At 38.8% G+C, this 22,462-nt stretch overlaps 1 protein-coding gene across 1 annotated transcript in view; it reads right to left on the bottom strand.

The window, feature by feature from the left end:
* Positions 1 to 22,462, bottom strand: part of PIGN (phosphatidylinositol glycan anchor biosynthesis class N) — a 99,296-nt gene that overhangs the window by 41,393 nt on the left and 35,441 nt on the right. Inside the window, exons 8-12 of the mRNA XM_041427789.1 lie at positions 21,906 to 22,022; positions 17,968 to 18,008; positions 16,390 to 16,449; positions 15,121 to 15,213; positions 13,205 to 13,260 (exon numbers count right to left, since the gene is read on the bottom strand). Coding sequence (XP_041283723.1) covers positions 13,205 to 13,260; positions 15,121 to 15,213; positions 16,390 to 16,449; positions 17,968 to 18,008; positions 21,906 to 22,022 — 367 coding nt within the window. The remainder of the gene's footprint in view (positions 1 to 13,204; positions 13,261 to 15,120; positions 15,214 to 16,389; positions 16,450 to 17,967; positions 18,009 to 21,905; positions 22,023 to 22,462) is intronic.

Genomic DNA, 22,462 nt, shown 5'->3' with positions numbered 1-22,462 from the left:
AAGAAGTAGGAAGAAAGAGGTCCCATGGAAAAGGAAAAAGGGAGAAAAAGATAATCACAAGGTCATCATAAGAGTTTGATCACCTGAACTTTGAGGGGAAAACAGAAGATTTTAGAAACCAGACTTGAAAAATAGCAAAGTGAACGTTGGCTTTTTCTGCACCTTCATGATATGTCTATGTGGAAGCCAACCTTACACCTCCACAGGCTGAGAGCTACAATTAGAAACAATTCTTAAAGGAGGCAAACCAGACACCAAGCCCTGGCTCAAGGAAATCTGTGGCTTTCAGATTCTGCTAAATTGTTTGGTAGGGGAAAGGGAGCAAAACATGCACTCAAGATGGGAGTTTCACCATGCGTAATAATAGGAGGAAGAAAAGTAGGAGGGGGAAAAAAAAAAAGAGGAGGACGGAAAAAATAGGAGGAGGAAAAAAGAAAAGATATCTTAGTTTTTAGGTAAGGATTTAAAAAAAGTCTGGAATAAATATTCAGAAGCTTTATTTAGGACTTAAACACATTCAAGATGTTCCTATGTTCCCTGTCTCATTTTTATTGTTTTACACATCCTGTTTTCCACAAATTCTATCCTTGTCAAATTCAATGCAAATTTCTTCCAAGCCAAAATCATGTTTTACTTCATATCATTAGTCATTTAGCTATAACCCACGTATTATCTTTTTATTCTCACTGAATTATTATATTATTAATGAACAATGGTCTTCACCTATTCCTTCTTAGAGGACAGCACCTAGGATCTCTGTACATGGATGGTGTAACAGAATAAAGGGGGTTTTCAAACAGTAAAATTTTGACTAAGTCGAACACTGAAAACAATTATTTTGTCAAATTGGGTTACCATTGGCAGGTGCATTGTTAATTTTCAATAGCTAACATCATAACGCACATGTTACCTTACTTCCATATATATAATTTTAAAGACATTGAATTTACAATTGTCTAACTATTGTTTCTGTAAAATTTATGAATTTCACCAGAAACTAAGGACTATTCATATATAACTATGAAAATGCAAGGAATTATAATTTTCTTAAGTATTTTTTATCTCTGTATAAAGCAAAGAAGTGATTAAAGAATTTTTGTAGTTTACACCAGTCTAAAAAGGTTACCAAATATGCTGATAATCCCTCAAGAATGGGCATAGTTCACCATCAACAATTTATCATCCACTGAGGACACTGTTTCCCTTCCTGAAGCTGACAAAGTAGATGAGAGATTTAAAAGAAATCTAGATATAGCAGGAAGCGTAAAGAGACAAAGATGAGCCATGAACAGAAGTGGAAAGTTGTCTATGAAAAAAGCCATGGACTTTAGAAATGGTGGTTCTATAAAATCTACAAGACTTACTAAAAACCAAAACCACATGGAAAATTTAAATCTGAGAAGTTAAAGCTTGAACTGTTTGTAGCACCACTTGATTTTAACTTAAACTATTTTAAAGCTCTCCAGCAGAAAACTGTGTCAGGAAAAATAAACTGATCAGAGCTTTTCCCTGTGTTTTACTATACAGCATCCCAGAGCTACTAGCAAAAGTCAGTGTATTCTCAAGATGACCTAATATACATATTCATGCAATTAATATTAATAGCAATTAAGTGAATTTCCTGATCATTATTAGAAATATTCTCAATTCTAGAAGGAAAATGAGGGTGTATGTGTATATGCTTCTTGCTAGCTATCCACCATCAAAATCCAATTCTAACAAATTCAAGACGAATAGTCTTCCCCAGTAAAATCTGAGGTCTTTTTCCATAACACAAAAATACCTGTCCTATTAAGAGGCACACACAAACAGAATTCAGTCAGTGGATTCAACTCTGTCCTCCTTTTGTTAAAAGTATTGCAAAATACATGCACTGTAAAGGGTAGTACTCAGACGTTTAACTTGAAAGAAAAAAACATGAACTCCACAGATTGTAAACACACATGCATTCACAATATCATCAGGATTCTAAAGACTTAAGATTACATTCTTCACAGAAAATTATGGTCCTCCTGGTGGAGTAATTTTATTTTTCATTATGGCTATCAGAAATTAACTTCCTGGTTCCAGAGAGAAATCACAGCTTCATCCATGAATAAACATAATTAATTATGAAACAAGATGATTGGGCTAATCATGCAAGTGCTTGTAAACTCTCCCTTCTGAGATGTTAGTTACCCTTGTCATAGGTATACCTGACAAAATTAATCTTTCCAGCACATCATTCATGCTTCATATAAGCTAAGCTATTTGACAGCAATTCACAACAAGACTGTGATGAAGTACATTCACCATAGCAATGTCAAAGGGATCTCTCTTTGGCCAATGAGTCTTGTTTATCATCACACTACAGAAATTACCATCCCCAATGGCACAGGTAGCATGCTGCAGACAAATCACGAAATAAAAAAAAATCTCAGAACAGAAGGAGATGCCTTGCAAATACATCTGTATTCACCACTGCTAGTTTGTTAATTTTATTATGCCTGGTTATTTGGGTAAAGATTTATGGTAATTTTATTGCACAGTACATTTTCCAGAATTCTGCTACAAAAAGTAACCCCTTCATGTCTGTATTAGTTGAACACTTATAATGCTACAGATTTAATAATGAAAGCCAAGGAAGGACCACAGACCTGTAGATGAAATGTACAAGACAAAGACTGAGATCTTTGCCTAGCTCATTGTCAGATGAAAACAAATTCATTTCAGCTGCTTACCTATACACACTCACAAACCCCATGTACCTGACTATGTCAGCTTATATGCGTATCTACACCTTTCTATCACTACCTTTTCACTCTCTCCATCAGAAAAAAATAAAATATTATACATCCTACAACTCTTTGATAGTGGCAAGATTTGCAAAAGACAGTGATCACATTTCTATGACCCTTATCCAGCAGCAAATCAGATGTAGCTGTTCAGCAGTCTTTTAACTTCTTCATTTTGGCTGCTTGGGAGATGGGCAGGAAAGCACCTGCTCCTCCTGTTGATGCAAAACCAAAAAGTTAAAGGATATGGACACACATCCCTAGACCTCTGTGCCAACCCCATGATGGAGCAAAGCCATTTGCATACAGCATGATAGGATTTTGTATAGGTGGCCTTCTTCTGAACACCACATAAAGCAGAGCTTCTCACGTGCTCTGCTATGAAATTTCTAACTCCAGAACTGTTAGCAGCAAAAGAGCCATCAGATTGACACTGACCCAAACAACTCCAGCAACCTCCTCTGCCAAATTGCTGAGTAATTACAGGTTCTTGTCCTCTTCTCCAGAGAGAAGATCCCTGGTACCCGAGTACAGGGATCTTCGCAACCTGAAATAAATCACCCAGAATAAAGTTGCCCATCTCTATGGGCACCACCCACCCTGCAGAGCATCCGAGGCCTCTGCCATCCAGACATGGCAGGGGGCAGGTGCCAGGGCCTCTCTACTCTCCCCCCATGGGAGTAAATTGCCAGCAACACAATCAGCTGAGTATGTTCAAACTCTGTTGCCACACACTCCTCTGTGAGAGGGCCATACTGCAGAGCAGAGACAGCTTCCACTCCAGCAGTTCTGCAAGCAGCTGAAATAGTACTTACAGGACCCACTGTTACGGCTTTGATCCACAAAGCTATAATTTGATCCACTGCTGGCAAAACGTCATCTTGAAAATGCAGATGTAAGACTGGACTGATGTTTTTGCAGGGCTGCTATTCAAAAGCAACTGAGCCAGTGCAAGAACAGGCTTCAAAAATGCAATCTCCCATGAGAGCTGCCTTCAAACATGCCCAGTGCACAACAGGACGGTATCCGAGAAAGCATCAGGTGGGTAATGGGAGAGAAGAGACACAGATCTGCCTGCATTCAACACTATTAATGTGCAGAAACATGATTGCACACTTATTTCTGCTCTACAACAAATTCACTCCAGTTAGCAAGCCATGAGCGCAGCGACTTAATATTGGTGACAGCGCAATCACAAACGAATCCAACTTGGTCATTCTCCTCTTTCTTGCTTCCTGTTTACTTTTCAAAGTACTGTGCACAGTCTTGTAGGAGTAGAATAAAATGCATAAGAGAAAACCTTCCCACTTCTTCAGCAGCAGAGAAGAATCACAAAGGCAATGAATGGCAAGTGACGCAAAGACTTGAATTCATTCAACAAAATGTGAAAAAAATTGACCAAGTAAATATTTCAAAAATCAAAGTCTGGAACCATGATATTTCCTTTCTGTTGAACTTGCTGTGCAATACAGAGTACATGCTGATACCTGGGGCAATGACCAGGAAAAAGAAAGCTATTACAATTCTATGGATCTCACCAAATTACCTATTTACATGAATTTTAATGGCCAGAAGCCAATTTTTTCCCATTTTCAAAATGCATTCAATTCCAGTTCTTTAGATGTGCCTTTTCAGAAAAAAAGAACTGTTTTATAGTATCTGCCAAAGACAGACTGAAAGCACATACTATGAGATAAAGAGACAATCCTTTGCATATATTTTAGTTTTCATCAAAGAGTGAAGCTTCCAAGATTAAACAATTTGATGGGTAACTCAGCGATCCTTAATTTGTTTAGATGGCCTTAATTTTACTTCTTTACTAAAATATTTTCAGGTAAGCTGTTAAAATAGGCAAGTCCTAAAAAACTTCATATTCATAATTAGAAGATGCCATGTTGATTACAGATTAAAAAATTACAGTCATTATTTTTGGTATACTAGAGTTATGTTTTTAAAAGAAAATGTGCTCTACATATACCTACACTAAAGGGTTTATTACAGCTTCATAAAGCCCACAACCCACAATATTCCTTTTCCCAACTTAATCTAATCTCTTTGCTCCTGCTGTTCCACTGCCAGGACTTCCTGTTTTGGAGAGTCTAAATTCCAAGTGGGTTTCTGTGTTTCTGGAGTTTATGACTAATGTGTTCAATTTTTAGTCAGGTAGTGTAGTTGTAGGGTTGTAGTAAGTTACTTTTGCAACTCAGTTATCCTTTTTCTTTTAAGTATTAAAAAGCACTGCTGGCACTCAAAAAGAAAGAAAAAATATTAAGAAAGTCAATAAGAGGCTCCAGTTTTTAAGTTCTGAGGTTTTTGTCCTTCAAAGCATAACGAAATGAAAGGAGGACACACACACTTACACAGGCCAAAGGTAGCAAAAAGTATATTTACTGACACATTGCAGAAGCCTGTCAGTACATCTACGCTTTTGTATTCATCAGATTCACAAACATGCAGAGGAGGACAGCGGGACATCAGTGAAGCCGCAGGAAATGGTCTGACTGCTAATGCTCTAACCCTGGACTGTCAAGTCTCAGGAATTAAAATAGCCTTTAATATTCACAAATCAGAATCCCTGATGTAGCATATTCAACAGCATAGTGCCTTAGGATATTTATGTAAATCCCTTAGATAACAAAGATGAGAGAAGAAGGAGCTGACAACTAAACTGCCAGCTGCCAATTGACTGAGCAGAGAAGCAATTAAGGTAACTGGGCTGCACACAGCATATTTTGCATGTAAACTACTATGGCAAGAGCTTCAGAGAAGCAGAAGCCAGAAGGGAGGAGACCACACTCCAAAACTGTCCCTCTGGTCCCTTTAAAGCAGAACTGAGAAGCTGGATGCAGAGATCTTCCAGGGGCAGGGGGTTTGTCCAGAAAGCCATAGCAGGACATGATGCCAGAGCCTTGGAAAGGGGAACTGCTTTTCAGGAAAGGTGGAAAATCCCTGAAGGAGAAGAAAGGCACCATTTTTAAAGTCTCTTCTATTTTAGCAGGGGAGGGATATGTGCTGACTGTAATTAACAACACCATGCCAATGCTGCAAGTCCTCACATCTGCAAGATACATGACGATGTATATCAATGACTTATCTATGATTTATGGCAATGAGCTGGATCTAGGTACCTGCAGTGTTGTGGCTTTGTAATGTCCTCTTCTGCTCCACAATCCTACATGCCCATCCTAAACTCTAGTGACCATTTTTGAAGCAGCTGCATCCAGAGCAGACAGTTTGAGCTGTGCTGGGCTGGGCAAGTACCTACTAGCAGGGCCCCATGGCCACCAAAACATGTCTGGGAGACCCCCATACTGATGCTAACTAGGAGACCATGGCACATCAAGGAATCAGTGATCCACACAGCCTACGCAGACCCAGGCCTGTGGTGCCCAAACACCTTGGCCAAGGGACAGACCCAGTCAGCTGGTAGGAACAGAGGAGCCTGCAGGCAACTCCCACTCCGTAACAGGGATTACACTGCTGGCCTGTCCTCATGTATGTAAGAGCTGCAAGAAGTTCTCATGTGAGCCATCCTTCTGTCTGACAGCAGAAATTATCACCAGGGTTGATTTCTTGATTGAAAAATCACATAGCAGATTGAATGAGCAAAACAAGGGAATGCCTCCACCGCCAGTATCCATGTGGCACTGCCAGAAAACTGATCCCATGCTCCACAAACACAGGTGCCCAGCATCTGAAGGGACGTACGATTTACCTGCTATCTGTATTATTCCATTCATTTCCTATTATTAAAACAGCTATTTTATTAAGCTATTTGTTATTGGGCCTTTCTTACTGGGATTCAGAAAGAGCCCTGTCTCTGCCCCTTACCTCATGCCCCAGAGCAGAGCATTCTCTATCCATCCCCCTCCTACCACCTGCTGGAAATCCTCCCTCACTGTCATTGCACAAAACCTGAGAAGTTCCACGAAAAGGACAAAAGGATTTATAGTACATGGAAATAGAGAAATATACATTAATCTTGGGATATTTTATCTTATATACCTGCCTTTTAGCTCCTTCTAAAGACTTTACCTACTTCCTACTTGATAGGAAATCCAATTACATCCAATCCTCCTGTGCAGAAGCCGCTGCCAGTTAGCTTTTCATGTACCAACCAAAAGCTCCCGAGTGCACTGCTGAAACTCAAGACCAGCAGGATGTCTGCCTTCTAAGAGGACTGCATCCTCCCTGAGCAGCAGTGTGCTTCAGACATGGCCTATTCAGTACGAGAGAAGCTGACATTTTTGCCAAAGAACAGACATTGATTTCTCCCTGAAGAGATACTACCTTAACTATTAAAACAGGAGGGCTTTTCTTAAAAAAAAAAAGCCATTATTTTCATTTGAGCACTTTGTCTCTACAGCATTGTAGTTCTATTTTTTGATGTATATATACATGTTCTTAAAGCCAAGGGTGGAGGGGAGAGGGCTGCCAGTCTGTCTCCTGACACCAGCTAAAGGTGCCCACACTGGCTGGCTTGTGCCAGCAGTTCCAGCAGTAGCCTTATGCCTAGATTCACACCTGATAACACAATGGGGACAAAGTGGACAAAGGAAAGGGCTGGCTGCCTTGGAATTGATGGAAGCTGCTGCTCCTTCCTTCTTGACCACAGGATGAAGGGGCTGAAATCCCAACAGACAAATCAGTGCTTCTGCTAAATAAAAGGTCCTCTGAAGACAAGCATTCCAACAAACATGCAGCCAGAATAATCACAGACTATCCTTCCCTACTGCAGTATTTTCACCCTTTCCTCCTGGCATTCAGTGCTTAATGTTTGCTCTTGCAAGCATTATCACATGTATCACAAATACCTTACATATTACCAGTTATTTCAATAAATGCAATTTATTTAAACAAAACAAGAATAGCATGTTTCAAAGGGTGTACTCACATCCTGAGGAACCCTGCCTTGCTTAGTGGTGGAAAAGAAATCACTTGCTTCACTTTGATCCAAATGTCAATTTTGTGGGAATATCTATTATTTAAGTTCTGAAAGGCCATCAGACAGAGGGAACAATGTAGTACTGTATCTCCAGTCATCAGAGAAAGGAAGAAAAGAGAGGTATTTGTGCACATGGCAGGTTTTTGAAGTTTCTGTACTCTTCAAAGACAGTCTACATTCTTTTCTGACACTGACAAAATACATAATGGGCAATTATGTGGAAAGACTCAGCCTCTTCATGATTGATACTTCCTTGCACCAAGTCCACACAAATGTTTAAGGAAGTTATATCTCAATTCATACTACAGGATAGAGCAAAGGAAGAGTTACATTTTCATATAGTGAGAAGTACATTTTTATTAATTAAATGTACACTGGACATGAAAGATGCAGTGACTGTCTACACAAATATGCAAGTTATAACTTGATTATGCACACAAAAGCAATTATTTGGTATGATTAATATGTAGTATTCAGACAATTACGTTACTTGAAAAATGCAGCATAAGGTGGTACAGGATTTTACATATATGAGAAGACAGCTCAAGTATCTTATTTAAAGTCAAGTTTCTATTTCCTGATAAAAAATACCCTCCAATATCAACAAAAACTTCAAGACATTCAATATAAAAGCACAGCTAGTGGTAAGCAAGCACTGATTATCCTTTAGCTGTTCATCTCTTGGATTTTTTTCTGTATGGTGGTTCTTAAACTACTGTTCCTGCCATCTTACTGTGAGGGACCAGAACCTGATCAGCTGGAAGCACAGCCATCCCTGAAAGCAGTGGATACACCTGGACTATGCAAAAGGACTCCTGTGCGCTTTTATGTAATTTTTTATCTTAAATCTTTTGCAACTGTTGGGACAAGAAAATTGCACTAAATGGTTACTCAGATTTTAGGGCAACACTGATGCACCATTTACTCACCACACACCCCTGTCCTTCTGATACTTCTTACAGGATTACTTCCACAGGCCAGAGATGCCAACTTCAGGAATGATTTTGCAACAGTAGCATCTGGCCCCTTGGCACACTGGTCTTTGAGCTGTGCCAGTTTGGCAGCTGCCCTAAGGTACATCAAATGGTCAGAAAGCTCAGATAGTTCACCATCCTGGACATCAGTTTCCCTCTGTCAGCAGTCTTCAGATTTGTCCTCTCAGTTCCTTCAAAGCATCTGGTATCTTGGCACCTCCTTTTCTTACAAGCAAAGGTCAAAGCATTGTGCTTTTCTTCTCAGAAGTCTGAGAAAAGCCTATGATTTTGCTAAGCAAATGGTTTTTGAAAAAATGTCTTTTGTAGTTGGGAAAAAAAGGTAGGGAGAGAAAGGAAGTGGGAAGGAAACTAATTTCAGATAGTAACTTCTTTCATATGTCCAACTAGAACTACAGGTCAGTATTCAATCTCAGCAAGGGATACTGCACCTTGCCTTGCAGAATCACACTCGGAGCTGAGTTTCTGAAATGTATTCTCAATAGTTTCACAAGTAGCCTCAAAATACACTTTTACCCAGATTTGTTCTTTGATGAAGGCACTTTGATAAACAAAAATGGCATTACTAGCAGCCAGACACATCCTTATTAATAGATAGAGCTATTCAAACTCTAACCCACCTCAAGTCTGGTCAAGTAGACACTGCTGAAGTTTCTATCACATAACACAATGTCCAGCTGCATCCTCCTTCTCATCATTATACACCTGACAGATGGATTTCAGAGAGAGATGCCATTTAGATCCAAGTAGGAAAGGACACATATCTACTGGCCTCCTTCATTTCCTGTCCACTGTGCCAGCCACACTTCTGCTAGGGGTGAGATTCCCTGTGCAAATCAGAAGCTTGATATCAATTCAATATTCTTCCTCTGTTGCCAACACTTTCAAAATAGGCTTATTTTATCCATAAATACATATGTGTATACTAGCTTAATGCTTTTGGTGCAATATATTCAACATACAACTCAAATACTGTTTTTTGAGTCATTGCAGCTGAAGGTCATGAACAGTTTTCTACTCACTCAGTAATAAAACACCTGAAAATGAAACTAGAAAACAGGACTTGCCTCTCAGATTGCCAAAACAAACATTTTAATGTTATTTCTGACTGAAAAAATTAAGTTCAGGTTATATTTCTATTAAGTTACAATTTCTACAGAATATATTGTTTGTGAATATATCCCCCTCTCTCCCCTACTCTGAAAACTACATATTCATTAGTAATTGCACCTCTAAAACCAGAATATTTCAATCTGAAATTTTAAACTCCGATTTCTTCTGCAGCTCATATCTACATTTCTATTATACAGACTTTGATTCAACTACATCATTAAATAATTTAAGAAATTCAGTTCTTAGAGATATCTTCGTTCATTTTCAGGTCACCAAGCTGCTGAAATAACACAAAATCTGTAATAGTCACAAACATAGTACTTAAAATTTTCTACATAACTCCATGATTCTAAAGCACTTCAGACATGAATTACCCTCCACTAACCTCCAATAAACTATGAAGAAGAAAAGAATTATGCTGGAGAATACACTTTCTGAGCTTCAAGTTACATATTTCAGGCACCAGAAGGATTCAAAAGGAGTATAACTCCTTTGTACAGCAAGTGAAAATGAACAGAGGTGGAAGAAGTTATTTGTGTCTGAATAAAAGGACAGCAGTGCAGAAACACAGCACAGAACTGTGCTCAGCTGCAGCAGCAGGTAAGGCCAATCACAGGTTAACACAGATCAGGGGTCAAACCTGACATTAAACCTGATCTGACAACTCCCAATAGCATGCAGTGCTGCAGAAACACAACCTCCATACAAATACCAATGACTCTGAAACACAGCACAGCATATCAAGATGTGTCCCCACCTTTGCAGTTTTAACTTCTGCTGAAAAAGTAACCATACCCTTCTACCCACCACCAAAAAAGTGTCTCAGCAAAGACAGCAGAAGGGGATGTATGCCTTTCCCTCTCTCTCTCATTCAGATTCAAGCATAATTTGTGTGATTAACTGATGTGGTTTGTCTTATACTAATGCATCAGATCATGTACCTGCAGCAGAAGTTCAAGCTTGTGTTCACTGCACACACATTCAGTCATCTGCACGTGAAAGGGGGGATAAATCTACAGACAGGGCATGCCTAAAACTACCTTCAGTCTTCCTTTGGTTCCTGCAAGCTGGAGCACTAGGAAGTTACTCATCTGTTTAAAAATAGGTTTGTGTTCAACCACTTCATCCCAACTATTAGTAAGAGGTTGAACAAGACCCTTGATAGCTTCCCAGACACGAACCAAGTTTTGAAAGTCAAGGAGAGCTGGGAAGACTAATCAGAATGTGGCCAAACTACTCCCAGCACACTGTGGGTGAGTATTTATATTAGTGTGTGACCATCCATGGTATGAGTCTTTTTCTGCTTTCCTAGAATGAATAAACAGCATCATCTTGAAGCAACAAACAAAGTCTTCACTACCCATAACATTCCTGTAAGGCATTTCACTGTGGTAGTGGATTCCCTGCCTCCCCCACCCGCAATGGCTGCTCCTCAAGGCTGACAAACGCCTTGCCACAACAGACCCTTAGCAAATGAATAACAGCATGCCAAACTTAGAATCTTAGCTAAGTAACACAAAGTTGTGGTGGTTTTACATGGGAGGCATTTACAGAAGTGATATAATGCTTTCAGGTTTGTTTTGATTCTTATTACTTTTTCTATTAGTTTCAAGTTTTGTTCGCGCACGTATAATGCTTTAGACACCAACCACTGACCAAGTCTGGAACTAATTCTGGACCCAGACGCTTCTAAACTCCCTCTGAGAAGGAAGTTAGAAAGTAAAGGGGTCTTCTCTGAATCTCACAACACAACAGGAGGATCTCCATGTCAGCCTTTTCTGACCCATCCTCTATGCAGTAAATAATCAAGTGTGCCTTGTCTCCAAATCTTGCTAACCGCTGTCTTATTTACAAACATTGTGAAACAGTTATCGCTTCTCTCTGAGGAGTGAGGTGCACCACTCCATCCATGACAGTCACACATTCAAAGAATTAATTTGGTTTCAAATAAAAACGTTTCCTGGAACAACTATTAATCCAAATTTTGATTCAGAAAATATTGTAGAGTATCTAAAGAAAATAAATTTACTTTTGCAGTGGACCAGACCAAAGTAATGATATATTTATACGAAGTTTTAGTTGCATTTTCAAAGTGATAAATGTCTCTGGCATTTCCACTTAAAACAATCCAACATACCATAAAAAAGGAAAGACAGCAACCCATAAAGCAATTGGTCATAGTTAGATCCTTTAAAGATAAACATAGCATTAAGAAAAGCACATCCCACTGTATAGACTCAGTCTTATTTCTCAAGGAAAGGTAAAACTGAAAGAGCTGCATAATCAAACTAATAGTCATTTATCAAAGAGAACTGTCCATCCTTTCCACATGGGCATTTTATGTCACACAGATCAGTACATTCTTTCATAATGCAGCTGTCATTGTTATTCAGAATTTGCTCTAAAGGAGTCATTATGTGCCCAAGATTAACTTGACTTTTGTCTCGTGGTCTGTCTCAAACCTTTTCCTTTGAAGGAGCTAGAGGTATAAAGTAACACAGCAATTGTCTGTTCAGACAGACAGCAGTCATCTTTAACAACAAACATACTTCACTGGAAGCGACTCAATTACGTTTTACTGCTGCTATGATTTAAACACCTTAATTAACATTACTCTGTTTCCCAAAGGAAAACAGCTGCTCTTGGTGACAAGGCATTTTTGGAGCACTCCACAAACTGCGAGCAGAACTGAACACTATCACAAGCAAAGCTTTTAAAAACCTTTACAGAAGAAAGGAAAAGGAAAAAGAAGCTTTAATTAGATAAGACAGAAGGATGAGGGGAGCAGTAACTGTTCCATACACTAGAGCAGAGTTCCCAGATACACAAATCACTACAAAGACTCCCTCAACAGCCCTGGAAACACTAAGACTAGGCAACACAAATGTTAAACATTGTAGGCTTATGTTCTGGATGCAATGCATTTTATTTATTCTTCATTAAAATCACATTTAAATCACAGAAGAAACAATTCTTAGTTCAACTTTTAGATAAATATATATATATAAATTAACAGATTGCACTTCCTGACCCTACAAGGACTTGTATCTCCCAAAGAATGCTGAAAAAATGCCCGAAGTATAGCAAGAAAAAAATCAGTGCAATCTATATAGCCACAGTGTCAAAAAAAGCTTAGAAAAATAAGCCTTAATGGAAAATAAAATGTAAGGAATAGATTTTAAAAACTAAATCTATCTTAAAGTTCTGGTGAGAAGAAGCAGTTAATTGCATAGAGTTCTAGTGCAAAGTTTCACAGTCGGATAAAGACTTCCATCTAAAAAAGACTTAAGTGACTGAATGTGTTGTTGCAGCTCACTGAAATACCAAAGCAAGTGGTAAGACAATCAGGTAAAATAAACATAGTTTTTGCAGACACTTACTTGAAGGGCGTGAACAGAATTGACAATGTAGTTTCCCTCTTCTGACTCATCTTAACCTGCATAAAAGAGCATTAAATCATTACATGCAAGTGGCAACAAGAATAAAAATTGTATCAGGAATTAAACTACAAGAGATCACAGAAGATGTCTAAGACTCTGGAAAAGGAATGAAATCACACTGTCAATAGGCTGTCCATAAAACTGGGTGTTATACTCCAGTATGCACAATTCCTCTGAAACTGGAAACTGAGCTCCTGGAAACTCAGACCTGCTCTAAAGTAAATAAAATTATGCTCCAGCCAATGCTTCTCAGAAGGCTTTCTACAGTTTGCAGGACAAAAGGAAGACACGGCTGGAAGTGTTACCAGGCTTCAGACAACCACCCTGAACGAAATCAGCACTATTTACACCAGACAGGCACCAGCACACTGCAGCAAACACCGCCTGAGCAATGCTGTAACTCAATTAACCTGCACATGGACAAAAATATAAGGTTTTGATGCCATCAGAGCCACTTTATCCAAGGTCCCCCAAATCATCTTCAAGGCCACCTGCAGCTGCCTGACTCAAGTCTGACAGTTGGCATAATGTACAGTCAGGAACTTCCTAAGCACACTACTTGTAAAACCTGACAACTGGAAGTGGCAACCCACACATTTTATCCTATCCATCCAAGGCATCATCTCCAGGGAGCACAAATCGTGGTCAGGTCAGCCCATAACAGGAAAATTAAAAATCTACTTGGCATGTCTAAGCCAGTCTACTTCTGCTTCAGCAAAGGAAAAGGAAATTCAAAGGTAATGCAGACAGGATCATTCCAAATGCTAAAAACAAGCCAACAATAACCCAGCACTACAGAACAAAAGTAAGCTCAAAAGAAAGGAGAAGCAGAACTACTTTCATTTTTTAAATAGTCTCCAATTTGCCAATTTAACTGAAAAATATCTGAGTCATCCTTAATTCTTAAAGTAGAGGTCTTCCAACTGCAGAGGTGATATCAGCATGCTTCAAACTTCATGCCCAACCCCATCAGTTACTTCCCCTGTTAATATGCCAGCTCTCCACCATATTTTTGAAAGTCATTCTGCTGCTGACACTGCCACCCTGGTATACAACCTTTGTGAACCTGGCATTTGCAAAGGGACAGAAGATGCTGAAGGTGCTAATCTCATGCAGGCCATCTCATGCTAGTTCATTGTTTCACTATCATGACAGGAATTTCCAGACAGGATAACAGTTCTTTTGTGTCTCAGCTTCTATCTGTGCAGGATGGTTTTCCCTCAGAGTATTTCTATGCCTTGCCAAAACGTGGATTTTGGACAGTTTCTCACTCCACTGCTTAGTGAAACAGAACCTTTTTCATTTGGACCACTCATGTGTTCTCATAATGTAATATGCAATATTAAATTAATCAAGACAGAGGAGCCAGAGATGAACACTTGCAAAGGAAAACAACAGATATAACAGAATTAGCTAAAAGTTAATTAGGCCACTAATTTAATTTCTTTAATGCACAGGGGCCTTTTACTTTTCTGATGTGTTTTTGTACTGACCCTGATCTAAGGCCTTGTCTCCCAGCCCCCATTGCCAAGGCATTATTTCCCTTCTCTGGTACTAGCATTCTACCTACATACTGCAAGTAGGTTTACATTAACACCAATCAACATCACCATTTTTGTTAAGAAGCAAGAAAAAAGTTATTCATTCTCCTTAGAAAAAACCAACCAACCTTCTTTATTAAAGTATTTCAAGCTTCCTTAGGTAACTCTCACAGCTATTCAATCAAATGAATGTGCATTCAATTTTAATCCTTTCAACTTGGAACACTATGTATACGATAAGTCATACAATTATTTTACACATAGCAACAACTATTATTCAAATAAGTTGGGCTTTTTTTACCATATGTTTGGTACCTTAAATTGCTCAAGAATCTGAACAGCATTGGTAAACATGCTTTCTGCTTTGAAAAGAGCACTAGTGTTCAGATATTCCAGAGGTAGAGTTCCCTGAGGAAGAAAAATACACATAATAAGTAAAAAAAAAAAAAAAAAATTAAATAATACGAATTTCTCTTAACTGAATTGCTGGCCAAATAAGCAGTAAGAATCCCTGAGGAAGAAAAATACACATAATAAGTAAAAAAAAAAAATAAATTAAAAAATAGCAATTTCTCTTAACTGAATTGCAGGCCAAATAAGCAGTAAGAGCACCTCAAATTACTGCTGAAATAACTCATGTAACTCCTAAGAGAAAATACTCTTCTCACACGGATTTGCAACATCATAGGGATTTTGTAATATCTCAGCTTCTACAGGAATGCAAAAAACATAAATAACAGAAGTTGTTACTAAACTATATACTAAAAAATAATATCAACTCAACTTCTAATTAGAAGCCATTTTTGGTACCCCTAAAAGTCTTCCACCCAAAGCCTCACCTGGGCCTGACTCAATCCAGTACTTGTGGCAGGAAAGGGAGTAGTTCCCATGCCACCCTGTGTTGGGCAGCTTTCCTCACATAACCAGCAATGACTGCAGGACAGGGGGACAATCCCTGGGACAGAGTCTCCAGAAGAAATATTTCAAAAAATATGCTGTAAATAGGTGTTTTATATGTGAAACTATCTGCGTGACAGCACACTAATGAAATGGTAATTGCCAATTCAATATTTATGAGGCAACTTTTGGACAATGTAATAACACATGAGAGATATTAAAAGAAAAAGCCACCTCACTGTTCACTAAATTAGAGGCACAAGATAACATCTGAAGAAAGTACACTAATTTAATAAAGAAATAACTGAACATTAAATTGCAGGAACTGGCTTGTCTACAGACTTAGATGATCAAAATCATGTGTTATTCAAACCATATTGCATTTTTACCATCCCTAAAAACAAAGCAACAAAAAACTTTTATATAGCTCAAGAGTATGAAGTTGCAGATCACAAAAGAACCAGCTGCCTCTCCAATTAAAAGCCCTTTACATTAAAAAAAAATTAATTTGTACTCTAAACTAAAGATACACACATAAAATGAAAACTACAAGCAGTCTTCACACCCTATAGCACTTTTACAAATCTGTAAATCTTGCTTCTCACACACCTCAAGTCTTGTCCCCAGCACCTCTTCCTTTAAGGTGAACAGATTGTTATAACATTGAACAACATTTGTACTTCTTACCACAGAGTTCAGGGGGAAAGGCACACCGATAAGGGAAGCCATCAGTGGTGCTATATCAGCCTGTGCAAACAGAAGCATTCCCATTTTAACATTGTTTCAGCCTCCAGAGATAATAAATTCAGCTTAATTTGAACATGTCTGCATATGCAAAAGATAATTATGTAATATTGCCAAGTTATACGTACAACTCTCCTTTACAGTTTTTTGGTTTTTTAGTTTCTAGTAGTCATGGCATGATTAGATTCAAAATGTGAAGCTCTGCTGCTGAACAAGCTTGAAAAAATACATTCCATTTAAAAAGTAAATATAATCACCCCAGTATTTATTTGAAGGAATTCAGCAGCTCCTTTACTGCACTCAGAGAGGCATGCCACTTTTTATGACTATTGATATGACCAAAATAACTCATTTCATATTTACAGTTTTAAGCAGTATACTGGATATACTGCTTTTCACAACATTCTTTATCCCAAGCTTCCACAGTGCAGATTACTCACCTTCTCCCCTTCAGAGGGAGTTCCTGAAGTTTTTTAATGTCCAGCCAGGCCTCAGAAAGGCCCTTCAATCTACACCAAGGATCTCATAAAATAAGCCATCATTTCCTTCTATTTGTAATAACAAACACTGCCTCTTACCAGGTTTATATTTTCCTTTAATATAAAACTACACAACAAAAGTCTTGGTTTCTGCAGAATAAATCTGAAGAAATTACACTGAAACTACATGCACTGCTCCAGCTTCAGATCTACTGTGCAGACTCCAAACCATTATTTGTGGAGAACAGTACACTTGGAGTGTAATGATAATTAGAAGTCTCATTTGCTATTTTTATCCCTAGCCCCACATGTACTACAGGACAACAGCTCTGTCTTTGGGAACTCCATTACCCAGGACAAAGTAATACTCAAGACTCTTCTTTACAGTCTCAAAACAACATTGCCAAAGCTCATACCGACCTTGAGAGGAAAACTGATCTTTTCTGTAGTTTTGTACTAAGGCTTTGCTGAAAGCACTTGATCCAGAACATTCCCAATTTGAACCTTCTAGCATGAGATCATTTCCTTTGTTTGAGTAGGTTTGGAGTCTGTTATTCATATATTGATTTTTGTAGGATGATGAAGCACCAGAGTTTTAATAAAGCTTGACTGATTTAGGATCAAAGGAAAAATTGTTCAAATTCTTTTCTTCCTTGACAGTACTAATTGTCTAAATTGCAAAATACTTGAGCCACAATCAAAGATGAAAAACACTCAGTTTACCACCATAGCAAGAAATGGTTTTGATTTTGTGACAGCAGATTGGGAGACCTGGTATATTGTACTGCACTCTTCCTACAGCCACGTGGGATCACTTAAAGACATGGTGCAATATGCACCTTCAGAAGAAGTTGTGTGTGCAGCTGTCCCGTGCCAACAAGCAATTTAAACTTATCCTCATATTGTTATTGCGGTTCCTGTTTCTAGGGAAATGGTACATTGCTGTGATCATTCACTGAAATTAGTAAATTACTTTAAATCACACAAAACTCATAATTTAAGGGGAAAACTTATGAACTATTAAATTAGGTTTGTTTGATACCTGATTGACATCAAGCCTCTTCAAGTTCTCCAGTTTCCATTCTGCAAGAAACAACAGAGCACCTGAACAGCTAATCTACACAGATTTGAAAGGACAGTTCAAGTTCAGTTGACATTTACTATTTTGTTGCCATTTTCTGTAAAGTGTTGATACTAAAGAAAATTATGATCTTACGTGAGGATGCTAGCTCAAGAAGGGTTACAGATAGAACTCAACGGGCAGAAACAACAAAATGTATTCATTTCAGCTCACATTTTCTTTTATCCAGCAGGATAAATTGCTGCCTGCAATTGTGACCTAGATCAGTGTAGTACTGCAGTAGGAAAAAGGCCAAGGCTTTTATTTTTTTCAGCGCGGTGATGTATTACCTCCTGTGTCAACTAAAAGAATCAAACCCAGATTTCGGAGATGTATAGCATCTCTTCAATAGTTTGTAAAAAAGGCTACCCCAAGGTCCTAAATGCACTGGTACAGCATGGTACAAACATTATATCCTAAAGCTTTGGCACATCACACAAAAACCTGGTTGAAAATTGTATTTTCCTGCTCTATGCTGGCCTCTAAGGAAACAAAGAGAAAATTGCTTTCTTTGGGGGTGGAGAGTTATTTAAAAACAGAGTTTAGCAAGGTTTGGTTTTGGTTTTTTCTTTCATACATCTGCAGTACTGCACACACCAAACATATTTTCAGCAATTAGTTCATACCACTGCGACCTTGGGGGGTCTGAGTACAGGTCCATTGTTATTTGGTCCCACAAGCATCCTGAAGAGCAGACTTGTACTTGAACAGCAGTGAGACAGCTAAGGGGAGTTCCCATGGCAACACAGGGGAAGTATTAGCAGCATTAATCACCAGTTCTGTTAAACTCACACCAAAAGGTACAAGTTTGCTTCCTTTTGCTTCCCAGAGAAGGAAATGGATTCGTATTTCTAGAAACAGACTCTTACCCATATTTCTAGTTATATAAATGAACTGCCCGTTTTCCCTTTAAATATAATTTTCCAAAGAAAAACATTGGAAAACTGTCTATACACACACAAAATGTGCCTAAGGTAGGAAGAAACTGTATCTCTGCTAGAGAAAACATCTCTTTTTGTTAAAACTTCTTCATCTCTGCATGCCCTACTCAGATATTCCAAAATGCAGAATTGAAGACATTGGCTTTGGACCAGTAGCCACAGGACACCGAGCCCAGCAACTCCTAAGGACTGGGACACAGCTACAGACTGGTCAGTCCAGGCTGTACTCCCAGGAGTGAGTACGTGCTGCCCACACTGGTTCATGATTCCAGCTCACTGTCTAGGTTTCCTGTACAGTGCTCAGCAGTTTTCCACCCACTTTACAGAGTGGTTTTTTTTTGCCTTTATCCTGCCCTGCTTTTAGCACAGTCCACTGGGCTGTCAGATGCAAACAGTCCAGGGAAACAGCAGGGAAGTGCCAGTTCAGAAAGAGGCTGAGGATGACGATACACAAACCAAAGAAAATCTCACATAAAACCTCACGGAAGCCAAACTACTGGAGGGTACACTGAGCTCCCTCAGCTGTGCCAAAGCAGGCTGAGCCCCTTACAAAGCAGGCTTGTATCAAGCACCCACATCCTGATGCTGCAGGAAGTTGTGTGTTCACTGACAAGTTCCTCTGGGCTTGTGCCCCAGGGGCAACCATCAGCCCCCGAGAAGCTAGAGAGCAGCTCTGGATTCTCTTTCTTTCTGAAGAACAGTCAAACCAGTGGCCAAATGGGTAATAGCACATGTTGCCCACAGGATGCAAGGCTGCCATAACAAATCTTTCCAATAGGATTGCATGAGCAGGCCTGAGGGAAGGCACAGCACAGGTGATGAGGAGAAGGCTGCCAACCCAGAGCAGATTCTGTGCCCTTCTGGCCATCTAAGGAGCACAATCATCTCTCTGTGACAAACTGGACACACTGGCAGGCTAAGTCCTGCCTGTTGGCACTGCTTTGAGGGGTATGAACCCTCCATGGTAACAATGAAAAGAAAGACAATTCACTGAGCTACCTACAGCCTGCTTGCACTGAACAGATCACAAGAAGTTTGTCAGCTTTAGAAACATTCTGTCAATATTTCCATAAACACTTGGAGAAATTAGAAAGGATTGTCAATAGATGAAAGAACTTCAACATTGGAGCATGCAACTAGAAATGTAAGCCTGACACCTGCATACATCAGTGACGCAGCAGTCTTGAAAACGCCCTCCTCCCCTGCACACAGTCACAGCTGCAGCTGCATGGAGCAGGAAAGACAGATTCAAAGAACATTTCAAGAGAACTCTTTTAAACAGCTTTTCTTTTATATGTTACCTTTGTGAAAATATCTGGGATTGTTACAATGGAGTAGCAGAACTGTATTGACCAGTGCAAGTGCCAGGTTCCATTTCACCAATTCTCTCTTTACTTCTAAGCTATGTAACCTACTAGAAGCTCTGATGCACTACCAGAGAGAAAACAGTCCCTTTTTTAGAAGATACTTATTACTCAAATAGAAATTCAAACTCCCAAGATACTCAGAGCGTCTCAAATCTCCAATACAGATCATCCTTGACAATTAAGAATCTGTAAGATCTAAACAAAGCAACAACGTGCTTGACAGACACTAAGCTAGTCAAAAATTAACAGAGGTGTTTCTGATGTTTGTTTTGGTGTGCTTGGTTTTTTGGTTTGCTGGTTTTTTTAACCATCAGAAGGAAAATATGAAGCAGGCAAAGCAGGGTGCAGACAAATATTGTCCTCTAAGTTGTCCTCTAAGTAAACACACATTGCCTAAGAGATGAGGGCCATATAGCTTTCCCTATTGTGCACCTGGGAGTCAGCTCAATGCTCATCTTTTTTGAGATCTCTCACATCATTTTCATCATGACTTGAAGTCAGATGCTGAGGTTTGCACTAAAGCTGCTGAGAATCAAGGAAATTGACAAATGTAAAATTCAGCTACTATAGATCAACACTTAGATATCAAATGTCCTTAAAAGTCTAGCAGATCAGTTATCGCTGACACCAAAATCAGTTGTTTTATTCTGTTTGCCTTTTTTTTTCCTACAACTCATTTTCAATTTTATCACAGATGTCATTGTTTTATAGCAGCAGTCAGGCACAAAGAGTGAAATGTTAGCACTACTTCTGAAATTACCTAATCAGTTACCAAATATCTTCTTGAGAGCAGGGCGGAGTTAAAACCTCACAGCTGAAGTAATTTTTGCCTGTTTTCTCTAATGTACCTTGACAAACAATCCAATAAAATAGGAAGTCATTACCTCACTGATCATGAGCAACAACCCAAGACTCAAGGTGTCTTAAGAAACAGCAGGCCACAAGAATGAGGCACATGAAAGAGGACCAGCTTGAATAATTTAATCACGTGTGAAAGACTCTCTAACCCCACTGATATTTCAGAAAGACAGCGTTTTTTGCATTATGTACATGAAATGACAAAAACTCATTCTTTTTTAAAAGCTTACTCTTAAATAAATTAGAAAAGGGAAAAACAACAGTGAAGAAGCACAGTTTTTCATAGAGAAAAGCTGTTTACATTTGCACAACAGCTGCAAGGATTCAAATGCGACAAGACAGCCCCTGGAATGTCCACAGGGTTGTGCTGTGAAGTTAGAATGGAGTCTTTGAACTTATCAACTTATGTTTCTGTACTAATACCATTCAACATCTGGGAGTTAAAAATTAAGTCTCCTGGAATGCAGTTTTAGGAGCATGAATAGCCTCCTGTCAAAAAAGAGAAAGTCTTCAATTCGATGATTAGATAAGAAAACTGCCTGATGTTACCTATCCAGTTTTGCATAGCTTCTCACACAAAGCAAATCACACTTACTGCAATGGAACACAAGCTAGTGAAGCTCAACAGGTGTAATGGTTAAAAACCTCTCCGTTTCCACCACAATCTTTCACTTCAGTTTTATATTTCACCTACCTTTCAAAAAATTGTCTTCAAAGACCTGGGTTGTAACTTTCTGTGGATAATTTACCCCAGCACCCCAAACAATCAGTGGTGTTAAAGTTTCTGAGGGATGACCAGCTCCATGGGATCCTAAGACACACCAAACAAGGAGAGAAACTTTAAGACATGTGCTATAAAAACAAACAAAATCTAGATGCACTAATAGTATGCACACATGTACTAAGCTCTTGATACAGACATACTAAATGCCTGTTAGAAGCAACCTATTCCAGCTTCATAGCTTATTTTTACATCACTAACCACAAGGGCTAAATTAAAGTTTCAAGTTGGGAAATCGGTAGCAGTTAAGTCAAGACTAAATAGATAGAACTTTTTCTATTAAAACTCAAAAATTTTTAACATACAAAAAATAAAGCCATAGTATTTTTAAAGCCTCAACCTATAGAAGAGTTGCCAGCTCAAAACATATACATGTGCTTGTCCTGAGCATCTCAGTGAAACCAGGAATGCCTGATTTCAGCAACATTAGGCACATGTGAAAAAAAAAATCATATAGAACTGACCTCTGA

The sequence above is a fragment of the Onychostruthus taczanowskii genome, unplaced genomic scaffold, assembly GCF_017590055.1.
Source record: "Onychostruthus taczanowskii isolate IOZ18803 unplaced genomic scaffold, ASM1759005v1 scaffold119, whole genome shotgun sequence".
NCBI lineage: Eukaryota > Metazoa > Chordata > Aves > Passeriformes > Passeridae > Onychostruthus > Onychostruthus taczanowskii.
This window is presented reverse-complemented; position numbering and strand designations above follow the sequence as displayed.